Source organism: Aythya marila, assembly GCF_965140915.1.
Source record: "Aythya marila genome assembly, chromosome: 1".
Taxonomy (NCBI): domain Eukaryota; kingdom Metazoa; phylum Chordata; class Aves; order Anseriformes; family Anatidae; genus Aythya; species Aythya marila.
Window position 1 is genome coordinate 801,773 of NC_139042.1, and position 21,075 is coordinate 822,847.

General features: G+C 60.3%; 3 protein-coding genes across 4 annotated transcripts; 1 reads left to right on the forward strand and 2 right to left on the reverse strand.

Moving 5' to 3' along the window:
* Positions 1-6,941: 6,941 nt before the first annotated feature.
* Positions 6,942-8,865, forward strand: LOC309875012 (erythroblast NAD(P)(+)--arginine ADP-ribosyltransferase-like). Its single transcript, XM_082753935.1, has 3 exons — positions 6,942-7,799; positions 8,169-8,207; positions 8,294-8,865. The coding sequence occupies exons 1-3, from the start codon at positions 7,013-7,015 to the stop codon at positions 8,374-8,376; spliced, it is 909 nt and encodes a 302-aa protein (XP_082610061.1). The 5' UTR covers positions 6,942-7,012; the 3' UTR covers positions 8,377-8,865.
* Positions 8,442-10,379, reverse strand: IL18BP (interleukin 18 binding protein). Of its 2 annotated transcripts, XM_082753950.1 has the most exons (5): positions 10,194-10,379; positions 9,964-10,029; positions 9,579-9,708; positions 9,285-9,488; positions 8,442-8,528 (listed from the first exon to the last, which is right to left on the reverse strand). In XM_082753950.1, exons 2-4 carry the CDS (start codon positions 9,986-9,988, stop codon positions 9,308-9,310), a joined length of 336 nt encoding a protein of 111 aa, XP_082610076.1. In that variant the 5' UTR covers positions 9,989-10,029; positions 10,194-10,379; the 3' UTR covers positions 8,442-8,528; positions 9,285-9,307. The 2 variants fall into 2 exon arrangements, with proteins under 2 accessions (XP_082610076.1, XP_082610075.1); XM_082753949.1 differs by lacking the exon at positions 8,442-8,528 and having other exon boundaries at positions 9,040-9,488.
* A 1,395-nt stretch (positions 10,380-11,774) lies between these two features.
* On the reverse strand, positions 11,775-20,948 carry RNF121 (ring finger protein 121; the record flags this gene model as incomplete). The annotated part of the gene is made up of 9 exons (XM_082753498.1): positions 11,775-13,189; positions 13,416-13,517; positions 14,304-14,437; positions 15,341-15,461; positions 16,079-16,186; positions 16,707-16,861; positions 17,654-17,795; positions 18,671-18,708; positions 20,892-20,948. 9 exons carry the CDS (start codon positions 20,946-20,948, stop codon positions 13,069-13,071), a joined length of 978 nt encoding a protein of 325 aa, XP_082609624.1. The 3' UTR covers positions 11,775-13,068.
* Positions 20,949-21,075: the final 127 nt, after the last annotated feature.

The following is a 21,075-nucleotide window of genomic DNA, read 5'->3' on the forward strand; positions in this document are numbered from 1 at the left end:
CAGCCCTCCCCGAAACACTGGTTTGGGTCAGGGTTTGGCAGCACGGGCATGGGTGCAGGCGCCACGGTGGTGTTTAACTTCTGCGTGCAGGAGAAAGGTGCCCTACAGGCCAGCTGGTCTAGCAGCAATTAGGCATTAATTAAGCCATTATGAACAGGTTAAGATGTCCGAGGGACCGCTCCTGTGCCAGGGCTGGGTGTAATAAATGGCTCAGTCTTCAAAATAGGACTATAATCAAAGATTACAATTTATTAAAGGAATAATTAAATGTAAATTAAATTTTAAATTAAATTTTAAATTAAATTTTAAATTAAATTTTAATGTAAATTAAAGGAATAATTAAAGGTAAGCAAACAGCGCTGGGTGCACCAGGAGTCTCTGCTCCACCAAGACGCACACCCGTTACATCAAGCAGCTGATTTTTATGCTCCTAGGCTACTACATATTCATTACTACTTCTGAAAAAACAGGGTTATTATAATTAGTTTCTGGAATCCCAACCCTCCTACTGGAGCATGCGTATCAGTCTCTGGTGGTCCCTCTGGGAGTCTCTGGGGGTCTCTCGTGCTGAAGGCTCATAGTCTTCCTCCCTCTTGTCCTTCTCCTTTGTCCAACTTGGCTGTATGTCGGAAACCTGTGCAGCGTCCCCTGCAAGCTTTGTCTTTTAGTTGTTCTTCAGCTCTCCCTGTCCCCTTAATCTCCTGGACAGGTATCAGGGACTTGCATCGTGTCCCATGCAATAGTCATAACAGTTAGCAGTTATTCTGACCCCCCCCAGATATCAGAGACTTCAAGGAAAAGCCTACAAATACATTTCCCTTCGAGCTCTCTATTGATACAAATTGCTGGACCATTCCTTTGCAAGGTACAAGAACTATATACATTAACCACTCTGTTTTTCTGAGACTTGTGCTTATACAAGGGTATGTAAGACAGAAGGTCTTTAATGCCCGCTAGGATCCCGTTGGCCCTCTTGGCCACCAGGGCACACTGCTGGCTCATGGCCAACCTGTCACCCACCAGGATCCCCAGGTTCTTCTCCTCAGAGCTCCTCTCCAGCAGGTCATTCCCCAGCCTGTACTGATACCTGTGGAGATGTGAGTTGCTAGGACAAACAATCACAAAGGGGTTTTGTCGGGTAAAACTGCCGCTCCAGTTTCCAGCAGCAGTCCCCCAGACACAGAAACAAAATTTCTGAATGTCAATGCTTTCATTTATGAAAATAAATAACATAATTTTCATTTATAAAAATAAATGTCAATGTTTTCCTTTATAAAAACATTGACAAAAACTGGCCCCAAAACAGCCCTGGGGAACCCCACGAGTAACTGCCGACGTCAACCTGATGTAACCCCATTTACTAGCACCCTTGGAGCCTGACCCACCAGCCAGTTGTTCACCCATCACATTAGGTACCTGTCTAGCTGTGAGCTGCACATTTAGTCCTGAGGGATACTTTGAGAAACCCTATCAAACGCTTTGCCGAAATACAAAAAGATTTCATCAGCTGCCATCCCTTGGTCAACTATGTGGGTAACTTTGTCATGAAAGGAAATTAAGTGCGTTAAGCGGGGCCTTCCCCTCATGAACCCTCTGCTTGCTATGACCAGTGACTGCCTTGTCCCTTAGGTGCTTTTCAATAACTCCTGGGATAATTTTCTCCATGATTTTACCAGGCACTGAAATGAGACTGACAGGTCTGTCGTTACCAGGGTCTTCTCTCTCGCTCTTGCTGAAAACTGGAACCACATTTGCCATCTTCCAAGAGACCGGGATCTCTCTGGATTCCCAAGACCATTGGAAAGTAATTGAGAGAGGTTTTTCCTCCCAAACAAGATATGTGTACTGGGGCCCTGCTTCCCAAGATGTGGCTGACCTTGCTTGCTGATGGGCAGTGGAGAGTAACTGCTTTCTCTTTGCTTCCGTGTGGATTGGCTTTTTTTTTTCTTTTTCTTTTCTTTTTATTTTGTATTTCCATTATCCTTCTCTCAACCCCTTAACCTTTTTCTTTTGGGTCATCCTTTCTGCCTCCCCTCTGTCTCTGAGGAGCAATGAGAGAGCAGTTGTGGTTTTTAGTTAGACATTGATGTGAAACCACGGCAGCCTTTTGGCATCCATTGAGAGGCTCAGGGGGTGGAGATGACAAGAAATTTGACCAGAGTGCTTCAGAGGAGCTTACAATGATCATATTTGTTATAAGTTGCCCCCTTAATTAATTTTCAGAGAGCATTGCATTAATAATAGAAAGGAATTTATTGAGTAAGCAACAGCAAGCAAAACAGCGCTGGGTGGCCGGGGAGTCTCAGCTCCGCCAACGGCGCGCACCTCACCCCCACCAGGGTCCCTTTTTATATCTTGGTAATTCTGGGATTACGCAGCACATCCTGGTATATTCTGCGACTGCGCGCACTGTTGCTAGGGGGTCGTCTCTGTCCCTCTGGTGGTCGTGAAGATGAAGGCCGTAGTCTTCCTCAGCGTTGTGGTTCAACTTCTTTTTTTATTTGGTCATGTTGGCCCAGCGTGAGACAGGAAGGCAGGATGTTGATACACTAGGTTAGCAACTTATCAGGAGATGGTTCCATGAGCTTTGCAGCAGTGTCTTTGAACAAAAGAGGCAACTGAGATGCAGAAGGAGAGAAGGGGAGGGGGTTCTCTTTTTTGTTACATTAAGAAAAAGAATTTTCATAGTGTCTAGCCAAGTATTATACAGCTCCTTACTTCAGCAGGGAGCTTTCGCAACTCCCGCTCCTCAAACAGAACTCCTTGTTTTTATAATACAAAAGACAATGAACAAACATTTATTGTGTATTACAATATTTGTCGAACACATTTGTTGATTTGCTGCCCACAATCTTGTCTGGTTTGCTCTTAATAAATTTCAGTGTGATGCTGCGTGATCCTGTGCCGTGTTCTCTCTTTTGCTATTTATCACATCTGAGGGCTTGTTAAAAGCTGCATGTGTTTTTTTGTTTTTTCAGTTTGCTGTTCTGTAAATCTGTATTGGCAAGGTCTTGGTAGTGGGGGGCTGCTGAGGTGGCCTCTCTGATAAGGTCAGTGCAGCAGGAGGCAGGAGGTGCTCCATCAACCAGAGCACAAGTTCCCCTGCGGCCTGTGGAGAGGCCCCTGGAGGAGCAGGCTGTCCCCCTGCACCCATGGGTCCCACACGGAGCAGATCTCCACGCTGCAGCCCCCCCATGGGTGGAGGAGCCCCCGGTGGAGCAGGTGGAGGGGGTCTGGGGGGAGCTGCCACCCACGCATGGGGGCCCCGTGCTGGAGCAGTTTGGGACTGGGGGATGGACCCCGTGGGACGGAGCCGTGTGGGAGCAGTTCTTGAAGGCCCTGAAGGATCAGTTTGGGAAGGACGGCATCCATGGGAGGGACCCCACGGGGAGCAGGGGCACAGAGGGACCATGAGGGGCGGCGGGGATGAAGCGCCAGGGACTGACCGCAGCCCCCATTGCCCGTTCCCCTGCACTGCTCGGGGGGGAGGATATGGAAGGGGGTGGATGGGAGGAAAGTGTTGGAGTTTGTTGTTTGTTTGTTTGTTTGTTTGTTTGTTTTCTAACTGCTCTGTCTTGTTAGTAATCAATTTTATTAATCTCCCTGTTCTGAGTCTGTTTTGTCCATGACAATAACAGTTGAGTGATCTCCCTATTCTCATCTCAGTCCTTGAGCCCTTTTCATAGTATTTTCTCCCCCTTTCCCTTTGAGGAGGAGTGGAGGAGTAGCTGTGGTGGAGCTCAGCTGCCCAGCAGGGTAAAACCACCACAAAAGCACTGGCCTTGCACCACATCTGGTATTCAGGCCCTGCATTGTGGTCACCTCTGTACCTTTGGAACTATCTCCTGGAGAACATCAACAACGTTTCTCTCTTTTTATCTCCTCTGGATGTGAATTGGTGGAGGATATAAGGAATGGTACCTCCTCCTCCTGTCCCTGTAGGCTAATTACAGTAGCTTTTGAGTACTTTGCATGTCTGTGGGTAACCAACATAATCCTGCTAGGTGTCCAGAGCACATTTGTTTTTTTTTCCTAAGGTTAAACAATTAGTTATGAATATCACTCAGGAATCTGCCCCCAGGCAGTGTGTTGATAGGTGGCAGGGTGTGTGGGAGGATACGAGCAGGTACCTGTCACGGCTGTGTCTTCTGGTGGTTTTGAACTTCACCCCTGGACAAAGGTGAAAGCCTAAACAACTGGTAGAAATTTTGGCAGACGTATGCCCCGCCCTGGCAATGCTCGAGAACTCCCTCCAGCTGGCTGCGGTGTGCTGGGGCATGGCTTGCCCTACCAAAGGGTGGTTGGTGCTGCCCAGCACCCTCAAGGGGAACCGGAGGGCTCTGGGTCTGATGACCCGATAACAGACATGGTTGAACCACAGGGCCAGCTCTCAACAGTAGCAGTCACCCCTTTAGTCAAGATGAAACAATCGAAGAGGAAGTCAGCTCCTTTAGTAAGGGAAGAAGCTGCTCCAAAGAGGTTCTGGTAGGGAGAAGCAGAAATAGAAGCGACAGGCTAATATCTACAGCAGGGACATCACAGAAAAAAAAAAATAAAAAAGGAGGAAGACGAGACAGAAATCATAAACAAGTCAGAATCACCGGATTCCCTATTCCTGGGCGAGCTGTATGAAGGGATTTCAGCCATTGTCCAGGTGAGCATATTGTCGGGGGCAGCTTGGGATGCAGCGACCCTGAGATGGTGGAGTTCAAGATGGAACTTGGTGGAAGAAGTAAGGCAAAAAGCAGGATTGCTACCCCAACTTTCGGAGAGCCAACTTTGACCTCTTCCAGGACCTACTTGGGGGTATCTCGTGAGCTGGGTTGCTAGAAGGCAAGGGTGCTTGTGAGAGCTGGGCTACATTTAAACAGCACTTCTTCCAAGCTCAGGATCGGTGCATCCCGAAGAGTAGGAAATTGGGGAAGGAGAGCAGGAAACCTGCATGGGTGAGCAAGGAGCTCATTGGTATGATCAAAAGGAAGAGAAAGGGCTAAGAAATGTGGAAAAAGGGCCTGTCCTCTTGGGAGGAGTATAGAAGTGTTGTCAGGGCCTGCAGGGATGCGACAAGGAAGGCTAAAGCCCACCTGGAGGTGAAGCTTGCAAAAGAGATAAAGGATAATAAGTTTGTTGTTGTTGTTGTTTGTTTGATTTTTTAAATTACGTAAACAGTAAAAGAAAGACTAGAGATAATGTGGGTCCCCTGCTGAACAAGGGGGGTGTCCTGGTAACAGGGAACACTGAGAAGGTGGAGATACTGAATGCCTTCTTTGCTTCGGTCTCTGCTTCAAAGACTTCCCCCACGGGACTCCTGGACCCTGGAGGGAGGAGAAAGATGCTGGGAAGTGGAGATCTCCTCTCTGGTTGACGAGGGAGTGGTTCAGGAGCATCTGAGTGGGCCAGCAGGTCAAGGCAGGTGATCCTCCCCCTCTGCTCTGCCCTGGTCAGGCCTCACCTGGAGTACTGGGTCCAGTTCTGGGCTCCCCGGTACAAAAAAGACAGGGATCTCCTGGAAAGAGTCCAGCGGAGGGCCACAAAGATGAAACGGGGCCTGGAGCATCTTCCCTGTGAGGAGAGGCTGAGAGACCTGGGTCTGGTCAGCCTGGAGAAGAGAGGACTGAGAGGGGATCTCCTCAATGTGTATAAATACCTGAGGGGTGGGAGACAGAGGGATTTGGCCAACCTCTTTCCAGTGGTCTGTGGGGACAGGACAAGGGGCAGTGGCCACAAAATGGAGCCCAGGCAGTTCCGCACCAACACACGAAAGAACTTCTTCATGGTGAGGGTGACGGAGCTCTGGGACAGGCTGCCCAGGGAGGCTGTGGGGTCTCCTTCTCTGGGGATATTCAAGGCCTGTCCCTGTCTGGACGCCCACCTGGGCAGCCTGCTCTAGGGAACTGCTTTGGCAGGGGGTTGGACCCGATGATCTCCTGAGGTCACCTCCAACCCCTACACTTCTGTGATTGTCTCCCAGCTTCTCCAACGCTGGTGTAATGGTGCCAGTAGCCTGGAGTTGTAGGGCAGGAAGCCAAGCAGCTGGGATCCCTCTCTTGGGAAGAGGGCAGTGACAAAGCCTTTGGAGGCAACTCCTGCTGGGTGTGAAGGGAAGGCACCCCTCCAAGTCACCCGAGCAAGCGGACCATTACTACCAACCCACCAAGGCAAATGGTACATACTCACCACAGTAGCAGCAACTACTGGGTGGCTGGAAACACACCTGGTAAACCATGCCACTGCCCAAACACCATCTTGGGCCTGGAAAGACAAGGTCTATGGCGTCACGGTACACCCAAGAGAATCGAGCCCTGCAATGGGAGTCACCTCTGGAATAACCTTGTAGCCCCCTAGGCCAAGAGGCATGGCATGGACTGGGTGTATCACATCCCGGTCACCCACGAGCCCCTGGAGAGGTTGGAAGGTGTAAGGGATGGTTAAAAGCCTGTGCTACAGGCACTGGGTGCTGGGGCATGGAAACACTGGGGTGCAAATTTAGCAGAAGCCACTTGGCTGGTTAGTAGCAGAGGGTCTGACAGCCATCCAGGCCCTGCTCAAGGCCCCTGCACACTGTGGGAAGTCCTCGTTGTGCTGGAGGGAAGCGCCTGGGGAAGGCAGATGGGTTGCTCCTGCCTTGGGAAAAGGCAAAGCCATTTGTGAGAGCGGCTGTGGTGGCGTTTGGCTGTCCATCAGGGCGAAACCACCACAAACACCTGTGGGACCGGGACCCGTACTAACACTAAAGCAAGGGGAACTGCTAAAGGGGATTTCCTGATGGTGTCCCTGCAGACACTTGCACCAACGGGGCAGCAGCAGCTATTCTGGGCGGTCATGGGGGGCCAGCATATAAATAGCCCATGGGACGCAGGCAGGGGTTGCTATAAAAAGCCACAACAGGCAGCTCGAGTGTCCTGCGCACCGAGCAGAGCAGAGGTAACAACACGCTGCAGCTCCAGGGCTGCTGGGACCGGGCCGGGGGGCACCTGGGGGTCTGCAGCCGGGCACCGGGGTCCTTCTGTGCATGGAGCAGCTCGCCCTGGGCTGGGTGCTGCTGGCCAGCACCCTGTTTGGCACCGCAGCCACTGTCAGCAGGCGAGACCTCAACGCCATCAAGGAGGTGGCGATGGACATGGTCCTCAGCTCCTTTGATGACCAGTACCAGGGCTGCAGCCGCATGATGGAGAAGGAGCTGGAGGAGCTGAACCGCACCGAGTTCGCCAACCCTGACTACGCGGAGGGCTGGAGGGGCGCAGTGACGGAGTGGAGGAATCGATGGGGCCGCGCCGCCCGCCCGCAGGTGCTGCGGCAGGAGCAGGCGGTGGCCGTGCTGGCGTACACAGCCGAGAGGGGACTCTACAAGCAGTTCAACACCGCCGTGCGCGAGGGCGGGCGCTCCCGCGAGCACTACCTCCAGTCCTTCCCCTTCAAGACGCTGCATTTCCTCCTGACCAAGGCCCTGCACACCCTGAGGGAGGCCCAGGGCAACAGCTGCCACCGCGTCTACCGCGGCATCAAAGGCACCCGCTTCACAGCCCAGCTCCACCAGACCGTCCGCTTCGGCCAGTTCACCTCCGCCTCCCTCCAGAAGAAGGTTGCTGAGTCCTTTGGCCGGGACACCTTCTTCTTTTTGGATACCTGCTACAGTGTCCCCATCAAGAACTTCTCCTTCTACCCTGGTGAGGATGAAGTCCTCATCCCACCCTATGAGGTCTTCAAGGTCACCAACTTCACCCGTGACAGAGACGGAAACTTCATCCATCTCCACTCCCAGACTGCGCTCAGCACCTACAACTGCGAGTTCGTGAAGGGTACGGGCAGCCAGCAGGGTGGGTGCCACCAGGAGATGGCTGGGGACAGGGCACAGCCCTGGGCAGGCGCCGCCGTGCTCCCCGCGCTCCTCCAGCCATGGCTGCAGAGGAACGGGGACCCCGTGCCACCGGCTCTGTGAGGGGAAGGGGAGCCTCGTGGTGAAGGCAACACCTCCGTGTGGGGAGCTCGGGGAGCCTGGGGAGCTTGGGGAGCTTGGGGAGCTTGGGGAGGTGGGGAGCTCGCCTTCAGACCAAGTCGTCCCCGCGCATCCCTGCATGCTCCCAGCTGCTCTCCCTTGGGGTTTGCAGTGGGGGCCCTCTGTGGCACGGCCAGGGGCGGTGCACAGATGTTGTTGGTCTCTTTGGCAGAGAAAGGGTGCAAGGCCCAGCCGTGTGTCTTCAGCGCAGGTAAGAGGAGAGCCCCCAGCCCCTTCCCACGGCCAGCACCGTGCTGGCACCCTCCGGCAGTCATTAACTCCCTGTTTCCCCCCCAGGAAGGAGCAGTCCCAGGGAACCCCCACACCTCTGGAGTCTCTTCTTGGCAGCCGCAGCCCTGGCAGCCGTGGGATGCCTCTAACCCAGCTATGCTGCTGCTGCACCTCCGCAAGGAAAACGGGGCAGAAACGTGAGAACACATTTAATGGAAACTGTGGGATTACGCTTTCCTCCGCCGGATGCTTTCTGCTCCAGCAGGAGCGGTGCCACTGGTCCCAGGATGCTCCGGTGGCCCTAGAACACCAGCAGAGGCTGGAGGAAGCCTTTTCCTGGCTTTTGCAGAGAAATAAAAGCACTGCTGGAGGATGGAGGCATCGAGGAGGGTTCCTGCGGCTCCCCGCAGCGGGGGCACTTTGCATGGGTGGCAGCCGGGGGTCTTCTCCAGCTCCCTCCCGGAGCACCCTGGAGAGCGCTGCCCCAGGTCACGGGGAGCACTGGGGGCTCCTCTCTGGGGAGCCTCCACGGCGGCTCAGGAGCAGGGATTTGGCTGGCACCTCAGCCCCCAGCGCCCAGATTCGGGCTCTGCAGGCGGGACGGACGGGGGCTGCCCCACGGAGCAGCGCAGGGCACTCAGCCAGCTCTGCCGGCACCGTGGGCACCTCGCCTTCCTCCTCACCCCGCGGGTGTCCCCCCCAGCCCACAGGTGACACCAGGCAGCCTCAATGCGCTTTAATGAATCCCTGCTGCCCCACAACCTGCTGCGGGCAGGTGCCGGGGGGCCAGGGGCACCAGGAGCCCCGCAGCGGGGCTGTGTCCATCAGAGCAGGGCCGATGCCCTGGGGCTGGGCAAAGAGCCCCCACAGCAGCCTCCCGACCTGGGGGTGGGCAGGGTGAGAGCCCCCCGCTCCGCAGCCGGCCAGGGTCCAGCAAGGGCCGGGCTGGGGGCAGCTCCGGGCAGGGGCAGGGGGGTTTTCCCCCCACGCCAGGCCCACGGAGGGTCCCGTCCCGTGCGGCAGGGGCAGCCGTTGCCCCACGCCGTGGGGCTCTCACCCGTCACGAGCTGCAGCCCGGTCTCAGCCCAGTTCCCTGCTCTCGGTGGGGGCCGGCTGCGGGGGTCCCCATCGCAGCTTCCTGGTGTCGAGGCCGACGGGGCTCAGCACCACGCAGGTGAAGTTGGTGCGCAGGTCCCGGGCGCTGAAGGAGCTGAAGAGGAGGTCGCGGCGCAGGACCACCCCCGAGCCCCGCGGCTCCTCTCTGCGGGGCGAGCAGCAAAGACCCCGTCAGCACCCCCAGTAGGGCCGGAGCTGCCCCCCCCCAGCCCCGGGACCCCCTCCCTGTACTCACAGCAGCATCCCCTCGTGCACGGCCCCGTCCGGGTGCAGCTTCTCGATGAAGGAGCCGTTCCCCAGCCAGTAGAGCAGCGTGACCTCGGGGAGGCTGCTCACGGCCTCGCAGGAGATCTTCACACTGCAGCCTGTGCATGGGGGGGAGATGGGCTGGGACCGGGGGGGGGGTGGCAGTGGTCCTGCTGTGCAGTCCCCCCATGCCATCCCCAGAGCTCCCTGGGGGAACAGCCCCTACCTCACCCGCACCCCAAAAGCCCCTGAAAGCCTTGCTGGGCTCCCCAAGCCCCAGCTGCAGGGGTGCAGGAGCTGCCCCCAACTCCCCCCCCAAGTGTGAGGGGCTCAGCACGGCCCCCCCCAGCCCCTGTCCCCAGGCTGTCACTTACCCATGCGGGGGGGCTCTGCCGGCATCCGCAGGGCGGTGATGCGGGGGGGCTGCAGGGCCGTGGTTGCTGGGGGAGAGGAGCGGGGTGAGGGACAGGAGCTGCCCCCAGACCCCACAGCGGGACGGAGGGCAGGGTCCCACGGGGGGGGGGGCAGGGACACGGGAGTGGGGGGCGCACAGAGGCAGGAGCCTGTCCTGGCTGCCCCCCCCCAGCCCTACAGCCCCACTTACCTGTGCTGCGGGGGGCCACGGCCCAGCAGAGCAGCGGCAGCAGCAGGAGGGGGGCACGGAGCCCGGGGGGGGCTGCGGGCAGAAACGGGACTCAGCGCCCGGCAGCGCCGCGATGCGCCCCCAGAGCCGGGCACGGCACCGGGCGGCGTCCCCGAGCCCCCGCAGCTCCTCCCGGGCACCGGAGCGCTCCCCCGGCCCCGTTTCCCTTGGCCCCGGCTCCCCCGGCCCCGTTTTCCCCCGTCCCGGCTCCCCCCGTCCCGGTGCCCCCCCCCGGGTCCCGCAGCGGCCGCACCGTCGGAGCGGGCGCACGGAGCCATCGTGCGGCAGCGCCCGGCGGGGGCTCTTTATGGGGCAGCGGCCGTGACTCACCGGGGGCCGCCCCCGGCCGCGCCCGCACCGGGCTGGGCAGCGCCGGGTCCCGCATCCCGGAGCCCCACGGACCCCAAATCCCCACGGACCCCAAATCCCCGCGGACCCCAAATCCCCGCGGACCCCAAATCCCCGCGCCCCTCCTTTACCGGGACCCCGCGCTCAATGTCCCTGCGCCCCCCCTGCCCAATGATCCCATATCCCCCTGCCCAATGTCCCCATGTCCCCCACGATCCCGTGCCCAACGCCCCCGTGCCCGATGTCCCCCGCGTCCCCCCGTTGTCCCCAGCTGCCCCCCAACCAGCCTGGCTGTGCGAGACCCCTGCTCCCACCCCAGCCCTGAGCCCCCTGGGTGGAGCTGGGGGCTTTGGGGCGAGGAAGGGCCTGGGCTGAGGGAGGTGGGCAAAGCCCCGGGGGGTGCAGGGTCCCAGTTGGGGCCGTGCCCCCCTGCCCTTTCCCCTGTTTTACGGCCCGGGCCTGCCTCCTTCCCGCTGTCCCTCTCCCTTTCCCGTAAACGAGAGCGAAAGGCAGCGGGGAGCGTCCCCACCCCGGCGCTGGCACCGTTTGAAGCAGGGCCAAGGCCACTGACCCCACGGATGGCCCCGATGCCCAGGGGAAGGGCTCAGGGGGCAGAAGGGGCTTCCCCACCCCGGGGGGGGGATCCTGCGCCCTGGCTCCAGCCCCCCTGGGCTCAAGGAGGGCAGGAGGCAGCGGGGTGGGGACGTGGGGGCGCCTGCGCCAGGTGAAGCCCAGCCCAGGGGGTCCCTGGGGGACGCAGCCGGGCTCCTCTTCCTCACCCAGGGAAGAGGAGGAGGAAGAGGAGGGGATGCCCGGAGCTTCCCAGGGAGACACAACTTGGAGGTGGCTTTCAGAGCTGCACAGTGCCACTTGTTCCTCATGTCCCGGAGGAGGAGGAAGGTGACCACCGAGCCCCAGGGGACAGCAGAGGCTGGGACATGGCTCGGAAAAGCCCTTCGGCTCCTAAGGAGGCAGGAGCAGAGCCCCCAGCGAAGCACAGAGCGCTCCGAGCAGAGCTGGGGCTGGAACCCCGCACACAGGCACGGGGACAAGCGAGAGTGGGGAAGCCCCCAGGCCTCTGTCCCCTGCCCTGGAGCAGGGACCCAAACCCTCCAGCCCTGGTAGGCGCCGGATCCAGGCAGAGAAACACCAGGTGTGGGAAAAAAAAAGCCCCTAAAACCCCAGTGAGTTTTCTGGCATTTTTTATTAACAACTCCGGGAAGGGCAGTGCTGGCGCGGTGACAGGGCCCAGTGCCCGCCAGGCGCCCCCCACCCACGGTCAGCCCCGCGCCCACGTCCTCCCCGCAGCACCCATGGGCACCAGGGCTGCAGCCCAGCACCTTCAGCACTGCCCAGCCCCGTCCCAACGCCCGCAGGGTGCCCGCAGGGTGCTGGGGCTGGTGGTCAGCGCCCGGGGGAGGCTGCAGAAGCCACCGCTGTGTCCAGACGGTGCAGGGGAGGGAGGAGGAAACACCACCCGGCCGCAGCACAGGCGGGACGGGTGAGAAAATCCCCAGGCCACAGCAGTTCCTGGGACTGTGTGTGTTTGGCACAGTGTGGGGCAGTTTCGCCCCACGCAAACCCAGGGCTCAGCAGGACCTGCGGGCAGCCCCCGGCAGTGCCACGGTGCCAGCCACTTCCCCAATCCCTGCAGCACGAGGAAGACCCCGTGCCAAACCCAGGGGGCCCTGCCCGCCTCACCAAACACCAACTCAACGGGGTGCAGGGGGAGAAAAGCCCCCCCCCTGCCCCACATCCCGGCAGGCTGAGGACGGCACCAGCCCTGGTGGGGCACAGGGACAGGCAGGGGGACATAGAAAAGAGGGGAGCGTACAAAAGGGTGAGGTGGGCAGAGGCTGGGGGGCAGCGGACGGGACCGGGCTCACAGCGCGGCACAGGAGCGGCTCCTTCCCTCCCCGTACACCCGCAGCAGGGAGCTGGTGGGGAAGAGCTCAGCCCACGGCACCAGGGCAGCCCCGTGTCCCTCCATCCTCTCCGTGCTGTCCCTCTGTCCTGGGAGCTGTCCCTGTCCTCCTGCAGAAGCAGGAGGGCGGCTGGCAGGGAGATGAGCCCCACACCTCGATGCGCTGCCCCGGCCCTTCCTCGCCCGGGCTGCTCCTGCTGCCCCGCTGCATGGAAGGGACTCGAACGGCCCCAAGAGGCAGCAGCACGAGAGCCTCCCTCCCGCAGGAGCAGCCCACGGCCCCGGGGCTGGGAAGCGGGCCGAACCGTCTCTTCTGTCTGCAATAGAAAGTTTTAAATACGCTCATTAAAATAACTGCTTTTAAAAAAAAAAAAAAAAAAAAACACAGGCTCCCCCGGGGGGGCCCTAGCGGGGAGCTGCTGCTTGGCTGGGGGTCGCCCCAGGGACGAGTCCTCGGTGCCGCGGCGCTCGGGGGCGGCCGGGATGCGACGGATCCGGCCGGCTGCTGTCCTCTGCCCCCGGCCCGCGGCCTCGCCTGGCTCCGCGGCTGCCCGCCGCCCTCCCTTACTCCAGGCCCAGGATGTAGTTGATGCCCTGGACCAGTCCGATGATGACGGGCTGCCAGGCCACCAGGTAGCGCAGCCAGTCCAGCAGCTGCCCGTACATCACGTGCGGCCTCTCCCAGCTGCGTGGAACAGAGTTAAAGAGCCTCGGGGAGGCAGGAGGGGAGCGTGGCCCGAGCAGGAGCTGCCCCACGCCGCCAGGAGGGAGGCTGCTGCTGCCTCCCACCCACGGGAGCAGCGGCTCGCCCAAACCCGCAGCCTCCCAGTTCCCCCAGTGCTCCCGTGGCTCCGTGCCCAGCTCCGGGGCAGAAGAGCCAGGGAACCAGCTCCCCCGTGGAGAAAGGATACGGGTTACTGAACATCCTCTTGAGATCCACCTTCTCTTTGCAGTAGGGACACGTCTGCTTCTTCCCGACGATGCACCAGCCGCGGATGCAGAACTCGTGAAAGCTGGGGGGCGGCGCGTTAAGGGAACTGCCTGGGGACGGAGCACGGAGGAAACGGGGCCGCTGTCACGCCCGGAGGAATCAGAGCCACCCCCGCACCACACGCAGGGCACGGGAAGCACCCGCGTGGCGCGAGGACGGCAGCGTTGCCCAACGCAGAGCTTTCCTAGAAAACCCCTCGGCTCCCAGGAAGGGGCTCACAGCAGAGCCCCCGCAGCAGAGGGCTGTGCCTGGTGTAATCCCGTGGCCGTAAACCCACCGGTACGGCTGCCAGGCAGCTGCTGAGGCAGCAAACGTTTCCACACCGCCTGCAGCGCCCAGCGTGAGGCAACAAGCTCCGTGACCTTTGCTCAGGCCCTTTGGAAACCACCTCGCTCTGAGTCAGGGAGTGAGTACCAGAGAACATCCCAGCTCCACCGCTGAGTCACAGCTGGAAAAAACCCCTGACCTGCCCCCGGCCAGGGCTCTGTGAGCTGTCAGGACTTCCACTTTTGCAACTGACTTCACCTCCCTCAGCTGCCAGGGCGCTGGAAGCTCCTCACATGGCGCTGCCAGAAGAGTTTTGGGACAGAGGAGGCTGGCAGGAAGCTGGCAGGAGCTCAACCAAGCACACAGAGCCAGAGCCCTGCCAGAAAACGGGGGCTGCTGATTGCTCCCGACACGTCCCCTCCGTGAGGATCCTTTGGCACCGCAGCAGCACCGCCCGGCGACCCCGACACGCGCCCCTTGGTGCCGGGCAGGGGCTGGGAGGAGGGCAGGGGCACGGGGCTGGCCCGGAGCAGAAGGATACACGTGGTTGCAGGAGAGGCGGTACGTGTTCTCGATGATCCCCTCCTCGTTGACGTCCACGAAGATCTGCTGGCCGCAGACGGCGCAGACGCTGTCGGAGAGGTGCTTGGTGGGCATCCCCGAGGCGCTGTAGAACTGAGGAGGGCAGAGCAGAGGGAGAGATGGTCACGGGGGGGGGCACACGTCCCACACCCCCCCCGGTGCAGCTAAGCTTTAGGGAGGGCTGGGCCAGCGCTCCAGGCATCCAGCCTCAGCCTTTTGGGTTTAAAAACCTCGTTATAGGTCCAGCTGCAGGGAACAGTGACAACAGGACACGGCGCTGCTCGGTCACTGCACAGCCCTTTGTGCCCCAGCCCCCCGCAGCCCCCCACTCCCTGCAACCCCCCCACGCTGGGGGAATCCCCCCAAACTGCAGGTTTGGCCCTCGTGGCTCTCTGGGTGGGAGCGTGCTGCAGGACACCAGGGGACAGGCAGGGGTGACAGCTGGGAGGTCAGGGAAGAGACAAAAGGGCTGAAGATGCACCCAGGGGGCTGGGTTACAGCAGAAATCACAGGGAGGGGAAGGGGAAGGCGAGCAGAGCCACGAGGGAACACGATGCACCCCACAGGTGTTCTGGTTCACTTTTTTCTCTGGTGAGCAGGTCACAGACTTCAGGCCATCACCACGGGCATGTGTGAGCACCCTCTGCACCCGCAGGGACAGCCCGAGGCTCAGCCCGGTATAAAGGCTCAGACAGACAAATATTTGTCAGCAGTCTGGAGGCACTGAGCAGACCCGTCCTGTCTTGTGCTCCCGGAGATGGGACAGACTTGGTTTGTAGGGAAGCAGGATCTCAGGATCCCGGAGTGACTCACGTCAGAGACCTCCTGACGCAGGCACCTTGGCCCAGAGCGCGAGCAGCGAGCCCTTCCTGGGGCAGAGCTCCCTGCACCTCCTCGTTTGGGGGAAATAAAAGCTGTGGCTGCAACCAGCCCACCCCCAGCCCTCCTGTTAGCAGGCAGGACTGTGGCCGGGAGGACAGCACAGCCTGAACTCACCCCGATCGTCGAGGCCATGTAATCTGCACACATCTCGGCAAAGTCCCGCTCCAGGACCCCGTAGTACAGGCCGTAGAAGAGGAGGGAGATGCCGAAGTCCATCGCATCTTCTGGTTTGATTCTGCAACAGAGGAGTCCCAACGACATCGAGGGCTTTTCTGCAGCCGCAGGGGTGCACGGACAGCGTGCCAGAGGAGCCCAGCAGTGCTGCAGCACACGTGGCTCCACCGCAGGAGCTGTCACAGCCCGTCAGCTCGTGGCACCGCCACCAGCCCCCTGCAGAGCTGTCTGCGTGCCTCCAGGCACGGAGCCAGCCCCTGCCTTTGGGGCACTTCACCTGCTTCGTCCCCAGCGAGCTGTGGGGGCCCTATCCCAGCTCATAGCTGTCACCCATCTCCCTCACCTGCCCCTGAAACGAGCAACTCTCCCCCAGCTCTATCATGCACCAGATCAGCTCCACATAAGCCCCCTTTTAACACCTCCACAGCCCTGCAGGCAGTTTCCAGCCCTGTGCATTGTTCCAGAAGGAATTGATCTCTCTGAAACGGAGGATGGCTCGGGGTAAGGCCCTCAGCACCACAACCATGCAGGGAGAGGACACCCTGAAAGTCTCTCTGGCCTCCTGCCACATCAGTCAGGCTGCCAGGTGAGTGTTTCTCTGGAATCCCAGCCAACGCCTCCTTCCCCTGGCCTGTCACAGCCCCTGCCCTGGGAACAGGGCCCCGAGGATTCGCTCACCTGAACAATAAATTAAGACCAAAGAGCGTGAACATCACGGCCATGTACCCGACGATTCCAGTGGCGTAGCTGATCTTGTATATTAGTAGGAACCATTTATAAACCAGCCTGTAAAAATGCAAAACAAGAATTAGGTGGCTTTGTTTCTCCCGCCTGGAGCTGCCTCGAGCACCTATCGAGTTTCACGTTCCCACGTCGGATGTTTCAACCCCCCACACGTGGGCAAACAGAGGCTTCAAGTTCCAGCTCAGGCCACAGATCTGCTGCTGCCACGGCAGCTCACAGTCTGCACTTCCAAATGAGAAACCTCCAGATCCCCGATGGCCTCAAGCAAGTGAGTGTCATGCTGGGAATGCACTCAGTGAGACTGCCAGATGCCCTGGGGCATCGCAGGGACCTGCCTGCCCACCGCCCGCCCCGACAAGACAGGGATCTGAGGGTGGCAGCTCCACAGAGAGCCTCCAGCAGGGTAACTCACACCCTGAGTGAAAGCCCCTGAGGTGCTGCACTGCCTGAACAGGGCCAACTGCAGAGTTTGAGGCCGTGGTTTGTAGCAGGGAATCACCAAAGGGCTCTTTGTGATGCTGCCCTCAGGCCGGGGACACTTCCCAGAAACGCTCCCACTAACCTGGGTGTCGTCTGTACCAGAGGTTTTCGGGTTGCCCTGAAGGTGACGAAAGCTGTGACGGCTGAGAAGAGCACCCAGATGACCAAGAAGCGCCACCAGTACAGCTTCACCGTGAAGTACAGGGGCACCACCCACATCTGGAACAGGGTCACCATCTGTGGGAAGGGAGGAGAGGTGTGTTACGCTGGCTCGCTGCTCGTCAGGCATCAGAAACACCCCCGTGGCTCTGGCAGCCTCGCTCGTGCTGGCATCAAGGGGCACTGAGCGGTGTCAGGGAGCTCAGGAATTTGGGCTGGCGGCCGCCAGCACGCAGGGAACAGGCTCAGAGCCTGGCTGAAGGGAGTCTGACAGCTGGCGGGCAGCAAGGTGTCTGTGACAGCAAAGGAGGAAGGAACACTGATGAGAAAAGAGGCACAGGGAGCTCATCTGCACAACCAGATCTTGTAGCAGGGCTACACAAACCTCTGCCTCTTCAGGGTTCCCAGCATTTTATCCACAGCCCCTCAGGCATGGGTTAAGCAAGGAGACTGGCACAGCACCGAGTTTCGGGCTCGTCTCTGCCCTGCCAAATGTCCCCAGAGCAGACCCACCGCCGTGCAGCTTTGTGCAGGCACACGGGCCCGGTTTTGGTTTCACAGAGGATTAGGGGCACTGCCTGGAAATGTTCTTTACAGAAAACCAGGTGGGGTTTGTTTCCTGGTGCAGGCACAGCCCCGCAGCCTTTCTGGCGAGCTGACACAGGGCACCAGCATCGGGGAAAGCAGCAGGGCTGCTCGGGGACACCGTGTGTCACTGAGAGCGCTCACACCAGAGGCTTGAGGCCTCCAGACGCGTTCACCCTCATCCCCAGCAGGAATCCCTCTGGCTGCCGGGCAGCCGAGGGCGTTTCAGCACCAGACAGCAGGAGCACAGCACGGCCGTGCTTCCCAGCAGCCGGGGACACTCACGTTGTAGGAGCGGGGGTGCCTCTGCTTCCACTGCACCAGCAGCAGCTGCGCCACCACCAGCGTGGCGATCAGGATGAGGACCATCTCGGCGTGCATGGCCTCGTGACCGCGGTGCTTGGCGTGCATCCGGGCGTGTTCCACCCTGCAAGGACAGCGAGAGGGTGACTGAGGGGTGTGCAGGGACAGCAGATGAGCAGGAGAGCCAGGAGGACTGCACTGGAGGGAGGCGTTAAGGAACGCAGGGGTACGGGTGCTGCGCTGCCATCCCGGGGAGAAAGAAATTAAAAATGTCCCTAAAAGCAGCTGGTTTGCACCACGACACCCAGCTCACGGTGCTGTGAACACGGCTGAGGTGTCACGCTGCTGCACAGGACCCAAGGTGTGTCACCCCACGCAGCAGCACCAGCCGAAGTGTGTGCTGTCACTGAGACAGAGCCCAAACCTTCCCCGGTCCTGCTCAGCCCCCAGCACGCAGCTTCCTCCCTCTGCCCCATCCCAGCTCCTCTGGAAAGCCAGGAGAGGCTGCCACAGCCGGCCCTCTGCTGACCCCTGCGGTTCCTTTGCTCTCAGTGCTGCTGCCTGGCCGCAAGCCAAGGCACAACGTCCTTACCCCGTGGCCTGAGGCTGAAAGTTAAGTGCAAGTTGGAAAGCTCACGAAGCCGTAAGTCTCAAAAGCTGAAAAGTTAAGCTGCAGCTTAAGGCTGGAAGTTAAGCCCAAGTTGGAAAAAAAAAATCTAAAGTTATATAAAAAAAAAATCCAAGTCGGAAAATAAACCTAAACACAACGAATATGGCAATTCTCTGATCTTCAGAAATCTTCCATAAAGCTGAGAGGAGACCCGACCTGTGGGCTCTGCAGCACGGGGCTGACCGAAACTGGCTCGGCCGAGGGAAAAGGCAGAAGAGCCAAAAACCAAACCAGGTCCCTGCAAAAGGCACTGCCTGGGGAAGGCTGTCCACAGACTCTGGAGCTGCTGGCAGCGCCCAGCACGGGCTCTCCTTACAACCCCAACTCACCTCCATCTCTCCTCGGGGGACAAGTGCGAGAGGTCGACCTGAGGAGACAGAAAAAGACAAAGAAAAGATCAGCAGCTGGAGGCCGGGAGCAGCAGCCCCAGCCTCCAACCCCCTCTGCCTCCTTCCCCCGAGCAGCAGAGAGGCAGCAGCAGCACCGTGCAGCTCCCTGCCCGTCACCATGGGGCTGTGTCTGGCTTCTGCAGCCCCTGAGCCACGGCACGGCCCCTCCTCGAGCACTCAGGGACATTTCCAAAACCCCAAACCTTTAGGAGGGACAGCCCAGCAGTCAGAGGTGGCTCAGCTCTCCCCCAGGGCTGCAGATTTTCACCCAGACAGCTCCGGGGAGGCTTCCAGGCTGCACAGGACACGTCTCAGCCTTGATACGAGCACGGAGCACACAAAACCCTGCAGCTCTGACTTCACGCCGCCTGTCCCAGTGGGGCCACGCTGCTCTGCTGGTGGCTGCTGTGCTGATCGCAGCCCCAGCAGCTGCCCCGCTCCCCCCGCGGCCCCTAATCACACCCCGGGGACAGCAGGCAGGGAAAGCGCAGCCCGAGTGGTGCTGCTGTGCTTCACCCCGAGCAACACCCGCAGGAGGCACATCCCAAGGGTGCTGAGAGGCTCGGGCAGATGGGAAATTGGTGGAGATGTGAAATTTGGGTCTGCAGAGTCCAGCTCGAGCTCCCCGGGTTGTGGTGGTGCTGTGGCAGCTTCTCACTGCCCGGGCTCTGACACCTCGGGAGGGGAGCGCAGGGCCAGAAGCTGAAAGCAAACACCAGGACCCCCTGTTTACAAGGCTGTGAGCGATGGATTCCGGTTAAAATCCTGCTTCCAGCGGGGGCTGACTCCCCAGAAACACCATGAAACCTTCACTGAGACACCCAGCAGCTACTGCCCTGGAAGGGGACGCGGTGCAGGGCCCTGACCCCGTTACACCGGGGCTGCAGAGCCCGGAGCTGCCGACCCCAGCACCCACCAAGGCTTGGGGAAGCAGCAGGCACATGGATATGGGGGGTATTTCACCTCTCCTGAGCTCAGCTGCGGGTGTAGCAGCTCCGTGCCCCTTTATCCACGAACAGAGGAGAGGTTTGGGAGCAGGAGGCTGAGCCCGACAGCAGGAGCAGCGCTTCCCGAGGGCCAGCTCCCTGAAGCACCCCAGGCCCAGCCCTGGGCTGTCCCCAGCCGCCTGCAGACGTGGACTTTGTGGGAGGGAGCCCAGGGACAGGAGCAGCCCTCGGTGTGCCTCCTTCCGTCTGCCTCCTTATCAGCTGCCTGCTCTCCGTGGCACCTCTAGCAGAGCCCAGCGCCCTCCCTGAGCCCTTCCTGCCAGGAGCCTCGCTCCTGAGGAGCGCAGCCCAGCAGTTTGTGCAGGCAGCAGGCTCCTCCAGCACCCAGCAGCTCGCTGAGGCTCTCGGAAAGCCCGGTCCCCGTGGCAGGAGCTGCCTGACAGAGCGAATGGCAGCTGCCTGGACACGCTGCAGGGGGGCTGTGAGGTGTGAGGGCGCTGGGTCCGAGGCTGGGTCCCGCTGCCACAGCTCCTCGGGCAGCCGTGTGGGGAGCACGCAGGCTAATAAATAAATATATATATATATTTTTTTATTTAATCCTAATTTGAATCCTGATCCATTTATAACAGGTGGGAGCCGCTCCCTGCCTGCCGCCACCTCCCAGCCACCAGCTTCAGGGCAAAGCCTGAGGGGGAGCCCCCCCGGCCCCCCACCCCCTCAGCCCTTCAGCCCCTGCCCTGCTGAGCGAGCAGAGCCCGGGGCCATGGGGACAGCCAGGGGGGAGCCTCAGCACGGGGCTGAGCCCCCACAAATCCCCCCCAGATCCCCCAAATCGCCCCCAAATTGCCCAAATTCCCCCCTAAATCCTCCAAATCGCCCCCAAATCTCCCCAAATCGCCCCCAAATCCCACACAGCCCCTCCAAATCCCCCAAATCTCCCCCAAATCCCCCCCAGAGCCCCCAAATCCCCCCAAAATCCCCTCTACAGCCCCCAGATCGCCCCCAAATCCCCCCCAGAGCCCCCAAATCGCCGCCAAACCCTCCCCCAGCCCCCCCCAAGCCCCTCAGAGCCCCCCCCAGCCCCCGGCCCAGGCCGCCCCCAGGGCTGAGGCGCCCCCAGCCCCTCCGTGCAGCCCGGGCCCGGCCCCCAGAGGGCAGAACTCCCACCCCCAGTCCCTCCCAGTTCATCCCAGTCCCTCCCAGTCTCCCCCCACCTCCTCCCCGTCGCGCTCGCCAGGCCCGCCGACCTCCACCTCCAGCACCGCCGCCATCTTGCCCCCCCCCCTCCCCTCCTCCTTAGGGCTCCCCTCCCGCCGGCAGCCAGCTCCTTCCGCCGCCGCCCGGCCAATCAGCGGCCGCGCCGCCTCCCCCTTGGCCAATCGCCGCGCGCGGCGCTGC

Bases quoted from the DNA above. Each gene is read 5' to 3' on its own strand.
- IL18BP (XM_082753950.1), bottom strand. From the start codon at position 9,988: ATGCCGGCAGAGCCCCCCCGCATGG. The intron at 9,709-9,963 runs GTAAGTGACAGC...CCCCATGCACAG, and splicing joins GGCAGAGCCCCCCCGCATGG to GCTGCAGTGTGAAGATCTCC. The intron at 9,489-9,578 runs GTGAGTACAGGG...CTCGCCCCGCAG, and splicing joins GTGCACGAGGGGATGCTGCT to AGAGGAGCCGCGGGGCTCGG.
- LOC309875012 (XM_082753935.1), top strand. From the start codon at position 7,013: ATGGAGCAGCTCGCCCTGGGCTGGGTGCTGCTGGCCAGCACCCTGTTT. The intron at 7,800-8,168 runs GTACGGGCAGCC...TCTCTTTGGCAG, and splicing joins CAACTGCGAGTTCGTGAAGG to AGAAAGGGTGCAAGGCCCAG. The intron at 8,208-8,293 runs GTAAGAGGAGAG...TTTCCCCCCCAG, and splicing joins GCCGTGTGTCTTCAGCGCAG to GAAGGAGCAGTCCCAGGGAA.